Source organism: Coturnix japonica, chromosome 13 (genome assembly GCF_054131305.1).
Source record: "Coturnix japonica strain WE chromosome 13, WE-NBRP24, whole genome shotgun sequence".
NCBI lineage: Eukaryota > Metazoa > Chordata > Aves > Galliformes > Phasianidae > Coturnix > Coturnix japonica.
In genome coordinates, this window is record NC_140675.1 from 15109042 (window position 1) to 15132800 (window position 23759).

Here is a 23759-nt window from a genome sequence, read left to right on the forward strand (position 1 = left end):
AACTTACACACCCAAAACATTCTTGAGCAGATTGTAAATGGCTGTTAAATAGTTCGTTAAACACCAAATTTATTTCCTTTTCATAGTTGTATGACAATTAGTCCCTGTTTACTTCTATTAAACATCTAGCCTCAAAATACAATTAACTTGAATATCTGACCTGAAAGTACAATTGCTTTGCTCATCCTTTTCAACTAAAGCCATAGTAGCTCTGGATGTCAGCACAGCATGCTGTGGGGTGAGCAGAGCTGCTCAGTGATGTGTGGGTTGGAGCCTATCTATACCTGTATGTGTGCTTTGGTTTTGACTCAGGATACAAACACTGGGCACACCCAGAGATAGGAACACAGCTGGAGCACTTGGGAAGACTCAGCCCTGGAATGGAGCAGGGCTGGCACAGCAGCTCCCTGGTTTCGCTCATCCCACTGTTGGCCTGGATCCCACTGCGGGGCCTGTGAGGCAGTGTGGGATTTCACACAGCGCCGCGTCCTTGTGCTGATGGCTGCAGTCACCGGGGATCATTCCTGGCTTATAATAATAAAGGATCGAATGGAGGAACGCTGCTTTTGAGGAAGAACGTGACTCGGGAAGCAGGGATAGGGAGGTGATTGTCCCTCTCTACTCAGCTCTTGTGAGGCCCCATCTGTTGTACTGTGTCCAGGTGTGGAGCCCTCAGTACAAAAAAGACATGGAGATTTTGGAAAGGGTCCAGAGGAGGGACAGGAAGATGATCAGGGGGCTGGAGCACCTCCCCTATGAGGACAGGATGAGGGATCTGGGTTTGTTCAGTCTGGAGAAGAGAAGGTTGCGGGGTGACCTCATTGCAGCCTTTCAATACCTGAAGGGAACTTACTCCCAGGAGGGGAGTAAACTCTTGGAAAGGGCTGACAATAGCAGGACTAGGGGAAATGGTTTTAAGTTAAAAGAGGGAAGATTTAGGTTGGATGTTAGGGGGAAGTTCTTCACTAGGAGAGTGGTTAGGCCCTGGAACAGGCTGCCCAGGGAGGTTGTGGATGCCCCGTCCTTGGAGGTGTTCAAGGCCAGGTTGGACGGGGCCATGGGCAACCTGATCTATGGGGTCTCTATGGGGACTCTATGGGGTCTCTATGGGGTCTATGGGGTCTCCATGGGGATCTATGGGGTCTCCTGGGCAACCTGATCTAGTAAATGTGTATGTTTGGTTTGATTCTGTGGGAATCAAGCCTCGATGTGAAGTGAAGCTTCTCTTTTAGAGCATTTCCAGGTAGAACTGATCACCGTTTGTAATACAGCGCTGTGGGACGGTGGCCGATTGATGCCGGCCCGGCCTGAAGGACCCTCAGGCGGGAGGGGCGGGACCTGCCGGGCACGGTTTGAAAGTAACGAAAACTTCCCAAACGTTTCTCGAGCCGCTGATTGGCTGAGCGACATGAGGCGCGTGACCAACAGCCAATGGGACGGCGGGAGCGGCCGGGCTGTTCTGAGGGAGCGCAGCGTCCGTCAGTGCGGGGTTCGGCGGTGGCTGTGAGGGGTGTCGCGGCTTGTGCTGTGTGTGGAGGTGAGAGCGGGATGGGGGCGGTGGTCGGTGGTCGGTTGTAGGCAGCCCTGGGGTGGGCTCCTGCCGAAAAGGGGCGGCAGAGGAGGCAGGAATGGGACCTCGGTGCCCTCACGCCGGTTTCCGTCGCTACGCCTCGGCGGTCCCCGCGGTGAGGGCAGTGTGGGAGCGCAGCCCGAGTGCTGGCTCAGCTCCGCCACGGTTCCGTGATCTGAGTGGGAACGGGGAGCCCCGGGACTCCGAGGTCAACGGACCCGGAGAGAACTTAGAAACGGTCTTGGAAAATCGGGCAGGAGCGTTGGAGATAGAACGCAGCGGAGCTGTGATGGAGCAGGGCTGTGATGGAGCAGGGCTGTGATGGAGCAGGGCTGTGATGGAGCAGGGCTGTGGTGGAGCAGGGCTGTGGTGGAGCAGGGCTGTGGTGGAGCAGGGCTGTGATGGAGCAGGGCTGTGATGGAGCAGGGCTGTGATGGAGCAGGGCTGTGATGGAGCAGGGCTGTGATGGAGCAGGGCTGTGATGGAACAGGGCTGTGATGGAACAGGGCTGTGATGGAACAGGGCTGTGATGGAGCAGGGCTGTGATGGAACAGGGCTGTGGTACAGCAGCCCCCGGCCCGCGGGTGAGCTCTGCTCGTTCTCTCTCATGCTGGTTCTCTTTTGTTCCGCTTAAACAAAAGGAGAGGGGTCCTGCGGTACGAGGAGACCCTTGGCCCAATGGGAAAGCTGCTTTTCAGGAGCAATCAGCTGACTTTGGTTTCTTTTCGCAATTAAGGTGAAGCAGAACTTAGTCTTTGCCGTGCAGTGTTTATGATAGTGTTTTACTCCTGGCTGTTCTTCATCTTTTTTCTCTCTTTTATTTCTTATTAAAGAAATAAAGAATGCACTCTAACTATGTGGTGGAGCTATGAAGACAGCCAAGTGTTATTCTCAGAGTTAAAACGTTCCTTTATTAAAAAGATATTTGGTATGCAAGGATGGTTTGGTGCTCCTTATTCTGGCATAGAAACAGATTTTAAGTTGAAATCCCCGTGATCTCGAGGACTCTGATTCCCAAACTGAAGGTTCTTTAGTAATTTTAGTTGTGTGAAGATTCTTTTTTTTCTTCTTTAAGAAAGATGCAATTCTGATGTCACTTGTGTGACATAACTTCCTGGGACAATTATGCTGAAGTGTTTTTCTCATTGCAGATCTCCATTCCCCACCCCTGGACACTTCCTGTATGATGTAGAGGTTTTGTTATGTTTGTAACCAGCACTTGTGCTGCTTGCATGCAGGAACTCTGGCATCCCAGATGTCACATCTGGCTTTGTGAAAACCAGTAAGGTGCAACCAGCAAGTGCATGCTGGAGCATTTGGCTTTCTCTTGTTTTTTCCACATTTACCTGTTTTTAGCAGAGTATCATTAACTCTTCCTTCATTCAGACACATGTTCTTCCCTTTTCGTAGTGAATCTGTGCAGTGAAAAGTTCCAAATTGGTTTTATTAATTACTTTCCAATCAGTTTACATGATGATTTTAAGCTGCTAAAAAGACAAAAAGATGTAGGGAGGATAGTAGTGGGTGGGAATCAAGGCCATGCCCTTTCTGTTAGCTTTTTAGGAGAGATTTATGTGTTGTTTTTTTGTTTGTTTGTTTTAATAGGGGACCTTTAGTACGTCACCCCCAAACTTAGATTTTTCAGTTTGTATATTTCACCTTTGATAAACTTGAAAATCCCTCTGAGATGGGATACAGTGCAGGTGTACAGAGAGAAAATCTACTAGGCTGTCTTTGCATGTTGTAGGCAAAAAAGCAGCTGCCTGTGGCATGGAATGGTGGTGGAACAATCTCTGCCTTGTGTCCTCTCTGTGGAATAAGCATAGGTCTACCAGTCTTTCCTATGTTTACAGTTTAACAACCAATTTTAAGTTGTAACTAGTCTTCAGTAATTGTAGCCATGAAACAATGTATTCCTAATGGCTGACATCCTGAGCATGTCCCTAATCTTTTTTTTTTTTTTTAACAAGGGCACAAGCTGTGCACATCAATTGCTGCTACTCTGAAAATTACCAGGTTCTGCAGACTTTTTATAATGTTTGTGACTCAGTTAAAGTCCTTTTGTTCGGGATGTGTTATAAGGTACAAATTAGTGCATTCTCTCACTTTTTCCAAAGCACAGTGTAAAAAGACCGGTGAGAGTCAGATACAAACCAACAGTAACTGTTAGTTTCAGGCCATTTGGTTCCAAAGGGCTGTTTGAAAGCTTTCAGGAGGAAATGCTACACTTCTTCACCTTGTCTGACTTCTTTTTGTTGACTCAGGTAATGGTTTTATTATTACGCTTACATAAATCAGAAGAAATCCTTTCTTGAGACTTCTGAAGTGTATTTTTATTGATGTACCCAAGTCAGGCATATCCTGGGTGGATTCTCTGCTTTTTAAATAAAGAAATTTCCTGTTGAACGTATGGAGAGAATTAAGCATCCAAAAGGATCTCAGACTTACTCTTTTACGTAGTGATTTGACCACAGCGATGGAAACCAGTCCTTGATTTCTCATTGCACCTACATCACTTCTTTGTGTCTCCTGTCCTTCATTCTTAAAAAAGAATTTAATCTTCTTCACGCTTTGTCTGCAATGTCTGGTGAGTGTCTGCAGTGCCTTAAAAGTTGGATGCTCATTAACATCAAAAGTACTCTTTCAGCTCACTTAAAAATAGAATAGATGCATAGTGAACTGTCCTAGGTAAGGAATGTTAATTGTGCTTGGTCTGACTTTTCCTCATAAGAGGCAAGGATACTCTTTGGAAAATCACTCCTTATGTACATTCATTTTTCTTTTCTTTTTTCCTCCTCTTCATTAACCTTCTGAAAAAATCACAAGCTGTGAAAACAACTTGTGCTTTCCTTCTGCTTGGATATGTAGGAATTGGGTTTTTGATCACCAGACTGCTCTGAGTACTTGAAACTGTCCTCTGCAGCAGGGAGGAGCACAGGTTTGTCTTGGGAGATGCACCAGAAAATTGACTGCCTAAACCAGGTGGTTTTACAGAGAAGTACGTGTGAATATGGGTTATGATTTTTTTTTCCATAGGTGTAGAATTAGCTGGAAGAACTGTTGCCATGACCTGATTGACTCCCTATCCTCAATCTGCTGAGGTGTCCATTAAATTTGTAATGCCTTTGGAATCTTTGCCTCACTTAGGGTTGCCCTTGGCAGATTTTCCAGAGCTTTATGACTGATATTTCTCCCTTGTCAAGACTACCTCATATAAAATGATACTTGCTAGTTACCTGTTTATTTGAGCACATTATGCACATCAGAAGGCATTTAATTATAGTACCTAATTAGATTTCAAGAAGGAGTTACCAACTTAAGGTGCTTAATTTCCACATGGCTCTTGTATGTGTCATTCCTTTTTGGGACTGTGACGTGTGCCTGTGCTTATGCTTGCACAAGGACTGCTGGCTGGTCTGGATTGCTCACTAGGTTGCTGCATCTATCTGTACATCTAGTCTAACCAGATGCTATCCCACTAGAACCTCTGTGGAGCTCCTAGCATCTTTTCCCTAGGAATTTCTGGTATTCCCTTCTCCCATGGCTCTCTGATGTATCCAAATATGTTGTGGCCATCAGCCACATCTGCATTCTGATATCTCAGGTTTTAAGTCAAGTAGTTTTTTTTACTGTAATGAGAGGTGTTTTTTGTTTTTTGTTTTTCTCATGTTCAGCAGGTATGTCCATAAGAATCTTAAGTGCTCCTGCAAGTGTTAACAGAGGAATCCTGAGTACCTTCGTGTCTCATGGAAGTTTCTTGTTCAGTGTTTCTCTAAGGCTGATGAAGTCAAACTTAATTTGGAGGTGCTTCTGAGATCTTTATCACCTGTGTTCTGTGTGCATTGGCGCAGCTGTAGCTGAAGTTTGACATTTGGCCTTCTGTACTGCGTAGTCAGAGGGAAGATGCTTGCTGTGGGCAATGTGGTGTGCAGCAACCTTGGGAAACCTGGAGAAAAGAATGTGGTGATTCAGTAGAGATTTTCATGTTTTTGTTCTATCCAGCAGAGTGCTGCTGAAGCTGGTCTTTAGTTTGGTCTCCAGGCATGCACCACGTTCCTGGGAGGAGTGGTGCACCACTGTACATTGAAAAATGAAATGAATAAAAAGTTAATTCACTGCATTAGTTCTTAACGCTTGATCCTTCAGTTTTCCAGGGCAAAAAATGAAATAAAGTGTTAAACTCTGAGGATTTACCATGGAAGACTCGGAAGAGCATCGCTTCAGCTCAGTTGAAGAGGAAGCCAGATACTGGAAAGAGTTGGCTGTGAAATACAAGCAGCGGTAAGGCAGTGGTTTCATTCCTTGAAGCAGTTTGATGAGATGTATAAGCAGTGCATGCCCAGATGAATAGCTGAACTACCTTGAATTTACCTCCCTGTGTGGCACTATGTTGAGCAGCTGCAGAAGCAGTGCAGCACCACAGGTTTCAGCATAATCTACATCAGCCCAAAGTCCTTCATGCTTATTTGAGCAGTGAACTAGTGCTGCCATGGCACTGCTGCTTTTGGTCCCTTCTCTAGTTTGAGTAGGACTATGTGTGTTGGAGAGGGCTTTCTGTGCTAGCAGGTAGTATTTTCTTCCTCCAGCGTACAAGAAATTGTTTTGATTCATGGGAGTGAATTCTGTTGCTGAACTGTGTTCTAGTGCTGAGAATACACAGGAGGAACTGCGTGAATTCCAAGAAGGGAGCCGAGAATATGAAGCTGAACTGGAAAGTCAGCTGCAGCAAACAGAGTCCAGAAACAGAGAGCTTCTTTCAGAAAACAATCGTTTGCGAATGGACCTGGAGTCTGCTAAGGTAACAGTGGATGATACAATACAGTAGCTGTGTATCCTAAGCATGAAGGTAAATGAGACTGATGTGTGCAGATTCAGCTTGGAAAAATTGAGAAATGTCTATCTGTAATCTGCTTGGAAGAGTTCTAAATATCTCAGTGTTGTTCCTGAACCCCTATTAGCAATGTGGCTGTGTTTCAGTGTAGGTTTGAAACAGGAGAAAATTGTCTGTGGCAGAGTAGAGAGCACACATGAACAGAGCTGAGTGTATGTTTATCTCAGCTATTGTTTCCTTGAGTCTTTAATTTAACCTCTCTGGAATAAAGAGATGTTCTGTTCCACAGCCCCAGCTTGGTGATTTCCACACCTCTAACCCCCAACCACAATCTTTTTGGCAATAAAAGCTCCGTGCCTGACTTAACTGCCTTTGTTCTGTCACACTGATCTTAGTTCTTGCTTTATCAGTGGCACAGCAATATTAAATGCTCTGCTTATTACATGGAGTATTGGCCTGTTCTGTTCCTTGTAGTCACATAAACCCATGGAAGTTGATGAGTGAGGAGGTCTATCCATTCAACAAAATCTTGCATTTCATTTGATTAAGGAGAGCATAGATTGCTTTCTTCTTCTGTGAGAGCTGAGAAAAAAGGGCAGTGAATGAGCCGAAGCAGTTGGGAATGAAAATAGTAGGAACTGGCATAAAACTTCTACAACACAGAGAGTAAACGTTTCAGAAAACCTTACTTAATTTTCACGGTAGATAAGTTTATAAAAACATATTCTGCTTGAAATGAACATTTTAACAATTGGTTATTCGTGCAGCCTGAAGATTGCAGTAACAGCCCGCAGTGAAGGAACAGAGGACCCATTGATGGTCATGTCAGCTGATGGTTTATTACAATTGGCTGAAAACAAAGGCTCAAACCTTGCAGTTCTGGTCTTTTATCTGAGTCAATTCAAGAGCAAAGCATTAAACTCATGAAGCTATTGAGCAGCAATGTTAACTGAACCCATCAAGGATTGGTGTCTACATCTAGGTTAACACAAGTGAACTTTATAAGGTCTGCACAGTTTGTATCTTTGAGTTTACCATCTTGCTACTCCTCTGAAACTGGAGTTCAAGCTACCTTGAGTATAAATGGAAATAATACTTTGGAAATGGAAATAATACTTTGGAAGGCTTATTTAGAGTGTGAAAAGCTAGCTAAAAGTAATCTGCTTCTTAGAGCTTGTGGGGAATCTTAAAGCCAACGTGCATGTGTGCATTCAGGGATCAGGAATTACGGCAACATGTCACCACACTTAACTAAGTAGAAATTAATAAATTCTAAATGGGTTTCTCTTTCCTTTCTCCTTGTCTGTGTGCTATATGCAAGAAGCTCTCTTCAGATTATCAGCTGTGATAAGCTATGTGCTATGGTTTTCAAGTTCCAGTATGTGGATTTGTTTTCAGTGACTTCAAGTGTGTTAAATTCTAAACAGATAAGAATCTCAGAAATGTTATTCATCTAGCAATCTCACAGCTTCAGAAAAGTCTCTGGTATGTTGAAGTGATCCAGTGGCAAGGTAGTAGAGTGTGATGCTTTTGCTGTCACGTGGTGCTAACCATGTCTGGAAGAGATAACTGGAGAGAGGTTTGTGCTGGTGAAGTTCAGCTCCTTCCCCTCTGGTGTCTCTTCTAAATATACTCTAAGTGCTTTAAAGGATTTTATTTTATTGTATTTTATTTTTGCCTTTAAAGGGACTAAGACAATACCAAGTTCCTGATACACTGTTTTATTTGTCCTTGGCTAGGAAAAGTTTGAAATGCAGCATTCAGAATGGTACAGGCAAATCTCTGCACTGGAAGATGACTTGGCACAGACAAAAGCTATCAAAGATCAACTTCAGAAATACATTCGAGAACTTGAGCAAGCAAATGATGACTTGGAAAGAGCAAAAAGGTGACCGGTCTTCTATGCTTTCTATCACCTCAGTGCTGTCCTGCAGATATGGTGGCTCTAATTTGTAATGTTGTGCTTTTTAGCATTGTTGCTCTGGACTAACCTGAGCTAACTACCTACCTAGTTGATGGTTGCGATGAAAGTATTCAAGAAAATTTATAAATGGCATTTTTTTCCCTTCTGTTGCTCCAACTGCACTATTTCATATTCATAAAGCTAAAATTAAACAAAACAAAAAATCCTAGTCGAAAAATTTTTACCTTCTCTTGTGGGAGAGGGAGTTCCTATATTTCTGGTAATAAAATCTTGTGTACTCTCTTTCAGAGCTGCTATAATGTCTCTTGAGGATTTTGAGCAGCGCCTAAACCAGGCTATTGAAAGAAATGCTTTTCTGGAGAGTGAGCTGGATGAGAAAGAAAACCTTCTGGAGTCTGTGCAACGTCTGAAAGATGAAGCTAGAGGTTAGACAGCAGATCTTCTATTTTTCCCCTCTTGTACTTGTTCAGTCCAATCCATTTGTCTTAGAATTTAAGTTTTATATTTGTGTCTTTTAAATTTGCCATCCAAAATGGTGAAGCTTCACATATGTCTGCCTCAGTCCTTGAACTTGATATAGAGCAGTTTACAGGAGCTGGAGTCTGTTTTAGTCTTCTAATCTGTAGTGATGGTTTGGGGCCCAGAGGTGTAAAGAAGAGCCAGTCCAGCTAAGGGCATGTGCTTTCTGACTTCTTGTAACCTGTGAAGGTCCTCTTCAGCAACCATTAACCTCTGTTATTTCATCACCTGTGAAAAGAGGAGTCAATGAAACACTGACAGAATGGTATACCAGGTGGGCTGTGACTGGCTTCCAGTTAGCTTTGACAGTTAGCCTTGTGTGCTAGTTCCTCAATATGTCAGTAAGACTGGATGAGAAAATGAAGGAGACTGTGTGGATGTGGAGCTGAAGTAACACTTCCAACTCTGCTCAGATCCCATGACCTTAAGTGGTTCGTACTAGCTACAGTCACTGTGGGACAGGAGTTCCCCGTTGCTTGGCTTGATAGTTGTGGTTTCCACTTGGCCCTAGTCTAGGCTTCCTTGATATGGATACCAAGGTAGAAGGGGAAGCAGTGCAGTAGGTAGGAATAATTGGATCTCATCCTGGTGGGGATCTGCAATGTAGCCAAGATAATTCAAGTTGCAGAGCCTCAATCTTGATGTGCCTCTGCATACTGGTCTGTAACATCTGAAAGTATTAATTACCTGCCTCAAAGAAAGCCATGTGAAATGGTATGAAGCTTAAATCTGGATAACAGCAACTGAACTAATACTGTATAATATTGTAAAAACAACTTGAGCTGCAATTCTGGAGTATGTGCTTGGAGTAGGCTTTACAAGGATAAGTGATTTGGTTCCATTGGTAGAGGTGAAGTATCTTATGTGCAAAACAGACTCTTTCAAATGCTTTTTATGTTAGTGAATACTGATTCTAAAGACATTGTGCTGCTTCCCTCACAGATCTACGGCAAGAGCTTGCAGTGCAGCAGAAACAGGAGAAACCCAAAACACCAATGCGAACTGGCCTGGAAACAGAAAGAACAGACACTGCAGTTCAAGCATCGTTATCTTTGCCTTCAACTCCCTCTGTGTACCGAGCACGCAAGATCAACATACCCACCCCTGCGACATTTAGGAGAGGTGTGTGACAGAGAACGAGCACAGCAATGCTATGTCATGCGCTTGTTTTTACGATAGATTCTGGCTATAGGATAAATGTGAAAATAGGAGCAGAGCAGAGTATTTCAGTTAAACCTGCCTAAATCCAATTACCATGATCTCAGTATTCACTGACTGCAAGTTCGGGGGCTTATTCATAGACTATTCATTTCCACTTGATGTGAACAGTCCAGTAATAATAATTATAAGGGACTAGATGAGATATTAGGACTTGATTATTCGTTCACAAATGTTCCAGAGACACTGGGCTAATTTAGGGAAAAGATTTGGAGAAACTTCTGCGTAGTCCTTTATGCTGTGTTTCCATTACTTGAAAAGGCTTCTTTGTGAGGGTAGGTGATTAGAGTGAAGTCTTCCTTTTACTCTGGAACAGCAGGACACTGGCAAGTCATCCTAGATAACTGTACTAAATTACTATATCTGCTTTTGTGCTAAAAGAGTCAGTTACTGAAATAATCAATGCTCATTAAAAAATGGGTATTCCAGACCCCCAACACTTACTCCCATCTCCACTGTACTTTAAAGTCAGAAATTTGTGTAGCTGTGTATCAGAGATTACAACAAGGAGTTGTACTGTCACATGCTGGTGACTGAATATTACAGTTAAGCCCTAAAGAAGTTTGATTGTAGGCTTTGGTACCCTTAATTTTGTGGGAAGAACTTTCACTTCCTTGAAAAAGGATTGAAATTTTTCTTGTAAAATGAGATGATGGCCCTCTCTGAGAACAGACTTTTGGTCCTGTTGCAGTAATAGAGATGGGGAGTAGGCTGGTAAAACAAATGGCTAGAAATGTAAACCATGGCTTGATTAGAGACTTCATTTTAGGACTTAGTAACTTGAGCTATCTCAGGGAGTCAGTGCTTCATATTTCTAGGGGACGTGAAAGATCTGAAGGTCAAATACAGGAAGGTGAAGGTACTAATGTTTCATCTGCTCTATATGCCAGGCAGTCTTCTGATTTTGTCAGTGTGGATTTTCTGTTTGTTTCTGTTTGTTTTTAAACAACTGGTAATGTCTTTAACCTGCCCTGTAGGTTTTGAGGACAGTTATTGTGCAACCCCTCTCACACCTGCTGCCAGAATATCTGCACTCAACATCATGGGAGACTTGTTGCGAAAAGTAGGCGTAAGTGTTTATTTGATAGCAAAGGTTCTAGTCAAAAAATTGCTGTCTGAAACTGCAGCCAGGACTGAATATCTGCACTGGTGCTTGGACAAGACTGGAAAGAACATCTCAGGAAGCAAGTTAGTTAAGTGTAGCCTTGAAATTTGGCCTTGATTCTGTATATTTCTGAACAAGCCTGAAACAAATAAGGCTCATCTCTGCTTTTCTGAGATGTTACACATGTGTGGAGTCCTGATCTCTTTTCTTCTCCAAACTTCAGGAAGAATATGTGCAGAAAAAGACAGACTGGCTTGAGTTCCGGAAAGCAAATGGGATCCTGGGCTCCATCAGGAGAGGGGTGGTCAGCAGGGATAGGGAGGTGATCGTCCCTCTCTACTCTGCTCTTGTGAGGCCCCATCTGTTGTACTGTGTCCAGGTGTGGAGCCCTCAGTACAAAAAAGGCATTGAGATTCTGGAAAGGGTCCAGAGGAGGGCCACATAAAAGGTTAAGGGGGCTGGAGCACCTCCCCTATGAGGACAGGCTGAGGGAGTTGGGTTTGTTCAGCCTGGAGAAGAGAAGGTTGCGGGGTGACCTCATTGCAGCCTTTCAATACCTGAAGGGAACTTACTGCCAGGAGGGGAGTAAACTCTTGGAAAGGGCTGACAATAGCAGGACTAGGGGAAATGGTTTTAAGTTAAAAGAGGGAAGATTTAGGTTGGATGTTAGGGGAAAGTTCTTTACTAGAAGGGTGGTTAGGTCCTGGAACAGGCTGCCCAGTGAGGTTGTGGATGCCCCGTCCTTGGAGGTGTTCAAGACCAGGTTGGACGGGGCCCTGGGCAACCTGATCTAGTAAAGGCGTATGTTTGGTGGCCCTGCTAGGCAGGGGGGTTGGAACTACATGATCCTTGAGGTCCCTTCCAACCCGGGTAATTCTGTGATTCTGTGAGTAAATGATGAGGGAATCTGTTCTGTTGGAGGGCGGAGAAGAAAGCAGGCTGATGCCTGCTGTCCAGTGGCTTCTGATAAAGCTTTCATTAATACTCCAGTTGTGTTTTTAAGTAGGACCTATTGCCTTGATGAGTTAATGCTATGTAGTTTGACATTTAAAATAGTGATGATGCTGGGGAAGTTATGTAATAACTTCCTCCTGTCTTTTCCCCCATGCTCCAGTGCTTGTTGCGTTGGCACAAGCATTTGTATGAGTTGAAGGGCTGACTTGTGGAACTAATACAGCAGAAAATTATCTTAGCGGTGACATCTAGGAAAGGAACATGTGGTAGAGAATAGGGTATCTGTGGCTCTGGTGTACCGCCCAGTACGTACAACCTAATGTAAGTTTAGGGGAGTAGATAGTTCCAAAAAGCATTTAATGATATTAAGTACATATGTATACAGTGTTGATGTTAAGAATCTGCAGGTTCCTCTACTAGACAATTCATTTTAAAGCAAACTAAAAATAAATAAATAAATATTCCACACTCTGTGCAATTTTTGTGTCAAAATGACATTTTGTGATATTATACTTTATCTATCTTTCCCTCAGGCTTTGGAGTCCAAACTTGCCTCCTGCCGGAACTTTGTGTATGACCAGACCCCAGACAGAACCAAGTACATGAAGGGAGATGTCCTTGAAACACGCATGAGTCCTTGTCAGCCTCTGTGTGATACAGGGTTTGTGCCATTCTCAGCTGTTTTGTTTTAGTGAGAACTCCAGTGCTTAGATGTGAGGAAGTACAACAGAGGAAGCTCATCCTTATTGGCTTGGTTTGGTTTATGCTTTGTTCTTGTGCAGTGATGAATCGGCAACATTTTGGCATATGGGGATTTCTCTTGTCACAGTTAGGATTTTTATCCATATGAGAATTGGGGAAGTGGGGGGAAGCAAATAGTGGATTGACTCATTTGCATGCTTTATGGTTGCTAAGATGTATTTCCAGGAAGCAGCTGACAAAAGCTATTACTTAATGAACTGGTTTTATCTCTTTCCTCCCACTCCCAAAATGTGGAAATTTGTAAGTTTATTGCAAATTAGAGTTCAGTACTTATGCCATGCCAATCTTATACTGTGTGGTTGTGTTTTGGGTGTTTTTTTCAAGTTTTCTCAGTGTTTATAGTACAGATTATTGCAGATGCAACTACTCAGCCAGACCCTTGATCTGGGAATGCTCATTTGTCCTGTTAAACAATGCTTAAAGTTGTCGTGTGGAAAGAATATTCCATGTAGTACTTGCTATTGCAGCCTGGGGAGAAACCTACAAGAAAGCCTCAAGGGCCATATGTTTGCGTATTCCCATAGGTGATTACACATCTATTACTGTAATAACTGAAATTCTAACTCCTGTGAAATCTAGCCTCTCACTGCTCAGTGGGAAATGGTACCTTGTTTTACAGTGGAGAACTTAGCCTAATTAAGTTACAGGCTCACTTGATATTCAGACTGTTGTTTTTTGTTTTTTTTTTTTAAATCTGTTGGCTTTTCTGTCTTAGTGTTGCATTCTTGTAAATGACCAGTCACTGTGATTGAGATGCTAAAACTGAGCAAGGAATGCTCTAAACTCTACTTTGTATTTGCAGGTTAGTGAATCACCTGGAGTTTCGAGCAAGACCTACAAATATTCCAGGACCGATGAACCATCCTTCACAAAATGTTGTTAAGATGCTGCTATGAAACGGAAAAATAAAATCTAATATACATATAACTTGAATGTCAATTTGCAATCAGACAGAAGTATAAGAGTAGGTGAGGCCTGAAAAAGAAGCTACTATTGATAATGATATCTTACAGCTTTGCCCTTCTGGCTGTTATGCTGAGTTATGTGGGTAGTTTGAAGCAACATTGCCTAGCAGCACAGGACATAAAATTTCTTCCTGTATTCATTGCTGTGAATAACTCCTGCTTTGATACTGCCGGTTAAAGCTATTGTCCCTTTACCTACCGCAAGTTCCTAGTGCAACTGTTTGGGCTTTGGCTTTTGGTGTTAATGAAATCACCCATAATATTCTGGCTTTCTGGTGCAGTCACCAAAGTTAGAGGAGTGGTTATAGGTAGAGACAGGTGTATTTCTGTGGAGAAACTGTGCAGTTCTTTGTGGGTTGCTTGCTGGTCAGAATCTCGCTATGTGAAATTCTGCCTAGTGTTAAAGCTTTGTAAGCAATGATTTACCTTGAAGAGCAGATAAAAGGTGAGGAATGCTTAATACTTAAGGTACTCAGGAGATCCTGGGTGATGGAGAACTTTTGCCCTGGATTACCTATAGATATGCTTTTGCTATATTGTGACCCATAAAGCCTGGCTGTTGTCTGAGTATTTAGTTCTAATGTATTAATAAGTGGGTTTTACTACTTTCCAAACCTCCCTTTATTAATGTGCCTTGGGTATTTGTGAACTTATTTTATCTCTGTTTTTTTTAATAAGATTGTTTCAGCTGTTACTAATTTAGCAATGTTTTTAGCTTGAAAAGTCCTTTCTGCTGGTCAAGTATGTCAGAATAGTGAGTTATATTTTTTTTAAGTTGGTGTGTTTCCCCTACAGAAATACACTACTTTTTTTTTAATAAGTAGACTCACAATATTAGTACACATTAGAGAAGCTTGCACTTATGAAAGCAATAATAGATAAAATGTTTTATATCTGGGGAGAGAGGGAGAAATTTACATGACAAGATGCATATTTTTTTTGTTGTTTTTTTTTTTAATGATGTAAAAACTACTGATGCATCTGCTTCTCTGGAATAGGAAATAACCACAGACCATTCCCATTATTCAAGCCGTGTATGAAGTTGGCTTAACTAGGGAGCAGAATAAAGCGTATTTGAATGCTAATTGTTCACTTTGAATTTTTTTTTTGCAAGTTGTCGTGCTCACCACATATGTATTTGTCATCAGTTTCTTAGCTGGTTCTTATCAATGAAGCCTAAAGAGACATTGTTTGCTGAAATTATATGCAGATTTTTCTACATTTCTTTCTTCACCTGGTTTCCTACTCTAAGGAGTGTTACTGCCATAGCTAATGATGCCTTTAGGATTTTGACAGCACTTGGCATTACTCTCTTCAAATCTTTAACTGAGCCTGCAATCTGTTTTACTGTTTTTGTCCTCTTCTGTCAGACATAGTTGGCACTCTTTTCTTACCCATAAGGAGCTATAGCACGAGCTACTTTGTTAGTTGTGCTGTCCAATGAACTCAGTGGACCGCGTAGCCTGATGACTCAAGACAAGTGTTCTGTATGATCTTGTCAGAATTTGCCTGCTTAGTGAGCAGGTTAACTTCTGGTCAGACTGGGAGTCAGCACTGATGTAAGGCAGAGACTTAGAAAGTCAGGTGGTAGGTAGTGTTTTAACCACTGGACTGTTAGGCTTGTGAATTATCCAGGTGAAGGCCTTTCAGAAGGGCATGATGTTCAGTTTACAAGTTCTAATTTAAGTAGCGGTGCTTAAGACCATTTTATTGAAGTCTGACTTCTTCCATCTCCTTGCTTGCGCATGTGCAGACTTATGAGCTTAATAGCCAGTTCTTGAACATGTTGACATTTATACTTCTAGGCTTCTACTTTTTTTTTTCATCTGAATGTACAGCTCTTCTTTCAAAAGCAATCACTTAGAAGATACCAGTTTTTCATTCTAGCAGTTACAGTAGATGTTCTCAGAAAGATATTTGAGTTGTAAAGTATTGCATCTCCCATTCCCTTGTGGTATGCTGTATTGCATCCAAGTGACACCTGCACACAAGAATATTGGAGTGGTTTTTATAGACTTTTATTAGTGTGTAAGCACATCCATGGTGCATATAAAACTGTAACAGTTGATTTAATTTGAACAAATGATATTTTATTTTTCAGTATGTGATTAAAAAGGCACTTCCACCTTGTGAATGGTGCATCAGGGGTGTAGTAACCAGGAAAAAAAAATACTATATTGAATACTTAAGACAAAATGAAAGTTTAAGAAAAGATTAACTGACCAATGCCTTTTTTTTTTTCCTTGCAACAGTCCTACAAATCCTTTGTAAACTTCAGTTCACTGAGATTTAAATTGTCTGAACTACTGGAACTCGCTTTCTGGAAATTCTTCATGAATTACTCTGAATTTATAACAAAACTTTTCAAGAACGTTTCATGCTAAGAGTTCTGGAGTACTTTTAACATGAATCTATACATTGGAGACAAGGCAGTTGTGCTTTCATCATCAGAGGAGTGGGTGTGTGTGACCTTGACACTAAGAGTAGACTTAAACAGTGCTAAATATCATCCTCCCTTCCCTTGCTGCAGTGCAATTTTAAGCGTGTTTATTCACTGGCTTTTCCATTGAAATCTGCATCTCTTCCATCAATTTCTTCTTCACCTCCATCTGTTGCATTCTCAATTACTCTTCTGCCTCCAGATCTACGTGGTGGGGCAAAAGATACTGGTTCATTTCCCCTCCTGCAGTAAGAGAATAAAAAATAAAATCAGATGTTCGGTCATTTACAGCCCTTGCAAATAAGCATAGAGTTTTGTAACAGTACCTGTGGGCCTGAGCTTTTTAAAACCAAAACAGCCAAGAGCTCTGGACACCTAACACAGTTGACTTCTCTGTAGCATCTGAAGCTAACATGTGGACAGGCTGAGATTTTCACTTGCTTAGAACTCTGATGGGATTCCTGTTCTTGTCCTTGAAGTCTATTCTAAATTGTTTCATCTGCTCCAAATGCAGATAGATCTTCCGTTTGTTTTTTTTTCTATTTTTTTTTTTTATTATGGGGCAACTACTGAGTGTGCTTAGAAGGGACTGGGAAAAGGGAGTTGCTTATCATCAGTGGGGTACTGATTCTGCCTTTCTCAATGATCAGCAAGACACAGAAAGTTCATGCTGAATCTTTGACCTACATTCTGAAGAAGTTCACCATTAACTGAGGACTAGCAAGGCTCCAGAGACTGGAGCGGTGCTGTGGATGTCAGTGGGTACTTCCTGATCCCACAGTCAGGCTGTGTTGCTCAGAGCACTGCAGGTGCTGTGATATGTGGCATTCTAGGCTGTGAGTAGCTCCAAGCTTTTCCATGATGGGGAGAGGAAGCCATCACTGTGTTTTGGAACTGTTGTAATTCATATGCTGACACTCAGCGATGTCTTATATCTCAGACAATGTCTTATAGAAAAACTTGCAGAAAATGTGTTGTGTTTTTTTCCCATGTTACCCATTTTTCCCTTTTCCCTCCCATCCCCATAGATTTCATAGCTACAGCCCAAGCCAGGGACACTTTGGTCCTCAAGGTTAATATTTTTGGGAGGTGTGAGCAAGTGAGGCAGAAGATGAGTATGTCTCATTGCTTGCGTGCTACAAAACGTTGGAGTTTTGTAACATGGCCTCTCACTTGCTCCTAATTAAGCAAACCTTTGTAAAGGCTTGAGACCACAGACATAAGCAACAAAATAAATTCATGATCACTGAATGTTATGCCAAAATTACTAATTTGGTATTAAAATATATCCAACTCCGCACTTTTGGGTACAGCAATCATGTGTAAATATTTAAAGGCTTGTCTTGTCCTTGCAAAAGACTAAGCCAGGTTTGTCCTTTCCGCAGCAGCTATTCAAGTTCAAAGTTCAATTTTCCATAGTAGGAATTAGATAAGAATGTTGGCTGGACTAATTTATTTTCAAGTACAAACCTGTGTTTCCAAGGTAGAGCATACTGTGCACATGTGTATCTTTTGTTTTGTTTTTCCAACCCTTTATGGTAACTTAATTTTGATGTGAGCAAGCAACTAGCTGGATAATAACACTTAAGATCTACTTCTTCTGAGATGTGTATTAGAATGCTCTAAGATAAGGGTATGTTTCTACTCTGTTGCATTTGACAGAGTAAACCAGCAGCATCTGCTGGTTTATGATGGCAGATATTTGTTACTAAGTTCTAGTTAGATCAATACATTTGTTAGATCTTGTCAATGAAGATCTCAGTCTTCTCCAGGAAGAGCTCTTTAGCTCCATCCCCTCCTTGGGCTCTGCTATCTAAACTTATATACAAGGCATTTATCAAATGACTTTTTACACTCTTGTAGTTTGCAGAAGAACTAGAAAAGAACATGTTACTGGTGGAGAGTAACAGAAAGAGTGTAACCAAGTCTTGTAGTACAGTTTTGGCTATAAAAAAAGTGAACTTTCATCAAATTGCTATTGGTCCTGTTCATAAATAGTTTTGAAGTCTGTTAATCCAAAACAGGTTTATGGCTTTGATAATTTTCTTGTGATCATCTGCATCAGTATGTTTAGAGTAATGCGTACAGCTGAGGCAAGCCCTAAGCATTAGTGTTTTGCTTAGCATCTATTTAGTCTACCTTTGAACAAGTGCTACTGGAGTGATGCTTGAATCACGCTCTGGGAAAATTAGGCTGACTAAAAGGCACATGCAAGGACAAGACAGCTTCTTTAAATATTTGTGTATTCACAGCGAAATTCAGCATATGTAAAATAGAAGATATACAAATATTACAAGGCAGTAGCTCTTTAATTTTTGCAACAGCAGGTGTTACTCCTACTTCTAGAGGATGTGATGAAGTGTAATGTAACGCTGTGCTGTATTACAGTGTTCATGTTAATTTCTGTGTCTGTGCTTTATGTTTCAGTAGCAGTAGACAAGCAACACACTGTAGACAAGCAAGGTAATGTCTGCAAAATATCTTAAAAAGCCTTAGTAATAGCTATTTGTAAGCAACCACAGGCACAGAGTGCTATGTAACAAAAGGCACAGTTTCCTTTTATTCACGATTGGATGGCTTAAATGTGTAATAAACCACATGCAAACAAGGTATTCTAAAATCTCGTGAATTAGGTAGGGTCTTACCTTAGAGTCAACATTACAATATGCTTAAGAAATAACGTGAAACACTTAACATGCTGTGACACTTCATGTTCATTCGTGCTTTTAATCAATTTTGCTAATTAATCGTGTATTTGATTTGCAAATTTTTCATCTTTGGCTGTAAACAGGTGCAAAACAACAAAGACAATTGACATGCAGAAAATGTCAGAGTACTTCACTGGGTACTCTGTTGGTAGAGCTTATAAAAAGTGAGAATGCAACACTGGTAAGTCTACGACAGTACATAGCCTACTTTGTAAGAAAGTTGTATCACTGATGAACAGCTGATGGTAGCTAGATTATTGTAATATTTGTCTCTCTTTAAAAAAAATTTAATGCCAAGATATCCAAGCCTTCACAGTTTGCAGAAACCTCACATAATTTTTACTTGGGCCAAAGAAAATGGAATTTGTACAACACAAGCTAGCTGCAAAGTTGAAGGCATGGTACCTGCTTAGTCATGCGAAGGTTCCTGTGTCCCTCTGAAACAGAGATAAAGAATCCCGGGCAGTTATACTAAGCACATTGTCATGATCAGAGGTAGGTATATTACTTTTAAATAATTAAACAAAGTACATTACTGCCAATTACAGTACATTCAGGTCAAACAAAAATAATCTGCTATTCAATGTAAATATCCTTTTCTATGTAAATGGGCTGGATGCAGCAGCTATTTTGTAATGCAGCCAGCAGTGTGTACCAACCAAGGTGGTGCTAATAGAAAAGGCTACCACATCCCTAACTCTTTGCTTTGAAGTAAGTATCCACATCTGAAGGTGCATGCATGTCAATGGCAAAACTCAACTACAGCAGCAAGAACACAACTAGGCAGGTGCTTTAGTTTCATTTGAATTGCTTTTTGTTTTTAGGTAGAAAGTAGAGTTCCACAGTTTGATGAAGCAGATACAGAAATTTCCTATAAATCGTCAGCCTGTGTTTCAGTGACTTGGTGTTTTCAGACCCAACAAGTGCAGGAAAACTTGGGTATGTATCTGACTGATCACAGCTTTATCTTTTTCCCAGTCAGTTTTAATAAGGAAAATGCAAAAGAATATTTTGGTCTTTCCTTGGTCTGATGACCCTATATAAGGAAAGGTGAGTCCAGAACCTTTTGAATGAGAGTTGTATAATGTTCTTTGCCCGTTTCTGCCTGTGAAGATATATATATATGTGAAGAAATATATACAGCCATAGAAGTATTTTCAAAAGCAACCAAGCCTAATTTTGTTCCTATTTAAGCCAATAGGAATTTCAGATAGAAAAATAGTAAGGCCTATGCCATGTTGTCACAGTTGTTGATCTCACAGCTAAAATCTCAAGACTATTGCAGTCCATGATATGCACTTCACCTTCTGACTTTGGCCTATTGTTGCATTTGCCAAGCTAATACTGCAAGGTATTATCTGTGTCTGTTACTTGACTAGATTATTTTATTTTTCACTTCTTTAGTTTAATACTAAATTTCAATTTTTCTCAAACAGAAGCACTCTACCTTAGCTTGCTCTTCAGTGCTGCAACCTCCCGGCCCAGGGCCTCGTTGCTCTCAGTAGCTTCATCCAGCTCTCTCTGCAGCTTCCTGCGGTTTGCGTTGATACGCTGAGACTCTTCCTCAGCCTCCTCCAGCTGCCTTTTCAGTTGCTTGAGTCGTAGGTTGCCCTTTTCGGCCTGCAAGAAAAAATTAAAGTAATTCTTCAAGTTGAAATGCATCTGATAGCTTTAGATTTTCATTGAAATTTCATATTTCTATTGAGGGTTTTCTCCTCTATCAAAGGCAAAATTTAAAATCTAAGAAGATAAATATAACTACTTTGTGGGAGTTCAGTGTTCTGATGCAAACTTGTTTATTTTGCTACACAGTCCTGACTCTGCATTTCTGTTTTGCAGGTTGATAAATGGTATGTAAAGTTAAATCCCTCAATAGGGTGCAAAATGTGATCATGGTCTCCATCCATGTACCAAAAGGGATGTCGTGCAGAGTCCTATATATCACGTGTATAGTCAGACTGTTGCAGCTGGTTTACTGACGAGGACTGGTGCTTTGGCACTTGTCTCAGCATGAAAGAAAAATCAGATTGTCACATCTTTTAGCAGAAGGCTTTATGGCTGTCCTAGCACGGACCTTTCTTTGAGGCATAACATGAAATCTTGCTTTCTTAGGAAAGGTAGAAACCTGAAAACTTTCAGTAAAACTTGAAAATGTCTGTGTCCCTGACTAAGACCCTTATGATGCAGACTCATACCTGATCTTTGTATTGCTCTGCTTGTTTTCTCTCGTCCTCCACCTGCAGCAATGCATCCTTCAGTTTCTTGTCCTTCTGGCGTAATGTCTTGGCTGCAGCCTGCTTGTCTCTGCAAACGACAATGCAACATTTGGTAATGTGGCACCAAGGAACCACATGGTAAAGACCTATCTGAAAGTAATAGATGAATTCTAAGCAAAACGTAAAGGTCTTCTGTTTAGAAAACAAACAAAAAGCAATGAGAAAAAACGATATGCTTTTGCTGCATGATAAAGTCTTGAGCAGATAGGGAGATCTACTAAAACAAAAACTGACTTCCTTTGGAAATAGTCCTACAAACGGTACAGTGTATAACAGAGGATCTGCAAGGGTCACGTGGCAAAGTAGGGGGGTGGATTCTTGCCGTATTAGTAGAACTTCTCATCAATAAAATGGTTTTTACTCAGAATCTGTAACAACCCCAATTAGTGGCCATGTCTCTAAGGAATGTTTTGTGGGGAGAGCATTTACCAAATATTAATGGTACTGAGAACTTGACGACACAAATCATATATGCATTTGTTTACTTAGTCTCATTAACTAGAACAGTAAATGGGTGTCTGTGCCCTCTGCAAACCTAAGTACCTGGCCTCCTGTTCCAATTGCTCCTCAAGAGAAGCAATTTTGGCCTCCAGAGCAGCAATTGTGCTTTTGAATTTAGATTTCACAGTTCCCTCCATCTCTTGCAGTTTACTCCTCAGCTCTTTGTTCTGCCTCTCCAGTTGCTGCCTGGCATTTTCATTCTTCTGTGCGGTTGCTCGTTCTGTTGCCAGCTCATTGTTCAGTTGCTCTGCCTGCAAGGGCAAGAACGGATGCTGTCAAAAGCGCTGTGTACTTTCAGGGTAATGACAGGTGATGGTTCATGGTGGCAGTTCTCCAAATATATTTTCAAAGCCATAAATAACTTTCACTGGAATGCAAACAAAGCGACACACGTGTTGAAATGAACTCTACCTGCTGCACTGCTTTCCTCATGCGATCACTCATTGCCTCTATGTTGCCGTGCTCCTCATCTAGCTCTTCCTCTAGCTGGGCAATTCTTGCCTCTAGGCGCCGTTTCTCGTCCTGTAGGCTCGTTCTGTAAGTTTAAATTTAAGAAGTGTATAGTTATGGCTCCAACCAATTGAACATGTCTAAAGCTATTAGGAACTACCTATTATTCATAAAGAAAAGAAAATCAGATAATGAAACCAATCAGATGGGTACATGTTGTATTGTCAATACTGGATGTCTGTTGGGACAGAAATATACCTTTTCTTGGCATCCATGCAATTTTCATCAGTATGCTCACAGCTCTGTGAATAATCCAGTTTATTCTTACCTTCCAGAAGTAGCACTTGCAAGTTCCTCTGCCATCTCTTCTTTCTCCAGATCTGCTTGTTTGCGAGCTCTCTCTGCAGCAGCCAGATCCTAGGAGTGAAGGAAAAGGCAGCATAGTAAAGAAAGGAGCAAGTGTTCTGACAAAGTTACATAACTGTGAACTCTAAAACTGGTTTAAGCTGGGTTGTCTGGTTAGTGGAATAAACTCTTAAATCATAAATGCCAGGGAAGAATTTATAGCTACTTAGAACAACCTGTATTGGATGGTAGAGTTCATTTCCCTTTAAACCTGAATTATGCTTTCCTCCACGGTGTTTTTTTCCCCACCTTGACCTGGCTGTGCTCAGATGTATATCCAGCAACTCCACTGCAGTGCATGAATCTTATTTCAAATTTTAATTTTCCATCTCCAGCTATTATATAATGTTAATGCAGTTTTATCTAGCTACTGAAGATCATGCATATTCTCTGTAATGCTGCCTTAGAAGTTTTGTTTTACCTCCTGAAGCTGGATGAGTTCAGCTTCCAGGTTCTTGGCTTTCTTCTCATTTTCTCTGGCTGTAGCAAATATTTCTTCTCTGGCAGCCCGTGCATCATCCAGGTCTCGCTGGTAGTCCTTCATCTGAGCCTTGTTGAAGAGAATAACAGAAGTTTATTTTTGTCTGGTTTTACTACAGTTTCAGTGTAAAGTATGCACATGTCACCAAACTTTCATGCTATGTCTGTACAAAAGACAGCAATAGAAAAATGTGAATCTGTGGGTCTTACATACCTGTAGTTTGCGAAGTTGTTTGATGGCTTCTTCCCGAGCTTTGTTAGCAGAATCAACTTGGCTTTCTAGATCTTTGCAATCAACCTCCAGCTTCTTTTTGGCTGCAGCTGCCAGGGCACGTTGCTTCCTCTCATCTTCCAGTTCTGTTTCATATTCATGGAGCTGATCATTAGAGAAGATATGTTTAGAAAGCATCCTTAAATACTCTTAAACACTCTGTGTATCTATTTTGATAGCTCTGTCCTGTCTGTTTCCCTTTCCAATGCTTTGGTATCTGTTTCATGTACTTTGGGAAGGCAGATGTATCAGAAGCTGTCTTATTTCACTTGCTCTGAGAACACAGGAAAAGTAGTATTTACTGTGCAAGGGAAAATAATTCACGTGTGTTACACTGTATTGACAGTAGTGTTGACTTGCTACATCTCTTAGCAGTTGTG

General features: G+C 41.3%; 2 protein-coding genes across 8 annotated transcripts in view; one reads left to right on the plus strand and one right to left on the minus strand.

Moving 5' to 3' along the window:
• Positions 1 to 1481: 1481 nt before the first annotated feature.
• On the plus strand, positions 1482 to 14933 carry NDE1 (nudE neurodevelopment protein 1). 4 transcript variants are annotated; one of them, XM_085514144.1, is made up of 10 exons: positions 1482 to 1537; positions 2722 to 2852; positions 5717 to 5851; positions 6215 to 6368; positions 8141 to 8289; positions 8614 to 8750; positions 9787 to 9966; positions 11040 to 11131; positions 12655 to 12782; positions 13686 to 14933. In XM_085514144.1, exons 3-10 carry the CDS (start codon positions 5766 to 5768, stop codon positions 13777 to 13779), a joined length of 1020 nt encoding a protein of 339 aa, XP_085370270.1. In that variant the 5' UTR covers positions 1482 to 1537; positions 2722 to 2852; positions 5717 to 5765; the 3' UTR covers positions 13780 to 14933. The 4 variants fall into 4 exon arrangements, with proteins under 4 accessions (XP_085370270.1, XP_085370271.1, XP_015732249.2 ...); XM_085514145.1 differs by having other exon boundaries at positions 11040 to 11125; XM_015876763.3 differs by lacking the exon at positions 2722 to 2852.
• A 911-nt stretch (positions 14934 to 15844) lies between these two features.
• Positions 15845 to 23759, minus strand: part of MYH11 (myosin heavy chain 11) — a 49310-nt gene continuing 41395 nt past the window's right edge. For 2 of the 4 annotated variants that reach the window (XM_085514140.1, XM_015876759.3), the window contains 8 exons: positions 23323 to 23484; positions 23050 to 23178; positions 22552 to 22640; positions 22185 to 22308; positions 21816 to 22024; positions 21192 to 21300; positions 20444 to 20616; positions 15845 to 16531 (listed from right to left, as the gene is read on the minus strand). In XM_085514140.1, coding sequence (XP_085370266.1) covers positions 16396 to 16531; positions 20444 to 20616; positions 21192 to 21300; positions 21816 to 22024; positions 22185 to 22308; positions 22552 to 22640; positions 23050 to 23178; positions 23323 to 23484 — 1131 coding nt within the window. In that variant the 3' untranslated portion in view covers positions 15845 to 16395. Of the gene's footprint in view, positions 16532 to 19401; positions 19434 to 20443; positions 20617 to 21191; positions 21301 to 21815; positions 22025 to 22184; positions 22309 to 22551; positions 22641 to 23049; positions 23179 to 23322; positions 23485 to 23759 lie in introns of all 4 variants that reach the window. The other 2 variants (XM_085514142.1, XM_085514141.1) reach the window with 2 other exon arrangements.

What these genes read in the sequence shown, in the direction of transcription:
- NDE1 (XM_085514144.1), top strand. Translation starts at nt 5,766, where the DNA reads ATGGAAGACTCGGAAGAGCATCGCTTCAGCTCAGTTGAAGAGGAAGCC. An exon ending in TCTGAAAGATGAAGCTAGAG is followed by an intron (nt 8,751 to 9,786) that starts GTTAGACAGCAG and finishes CTTCCCTCACAG; the next exon opens with ATCTACGGCAAGAGCTTGCA. An exon ending in CCCTGCGACATTTAGGAGAG is followed by an intron (nt 9,967 to 11,039) that starts GTGTGTGACAGA and finishes CCTGCCCTGTAG; the next exon opens with GTTTTGAGGACAGTTATTGT.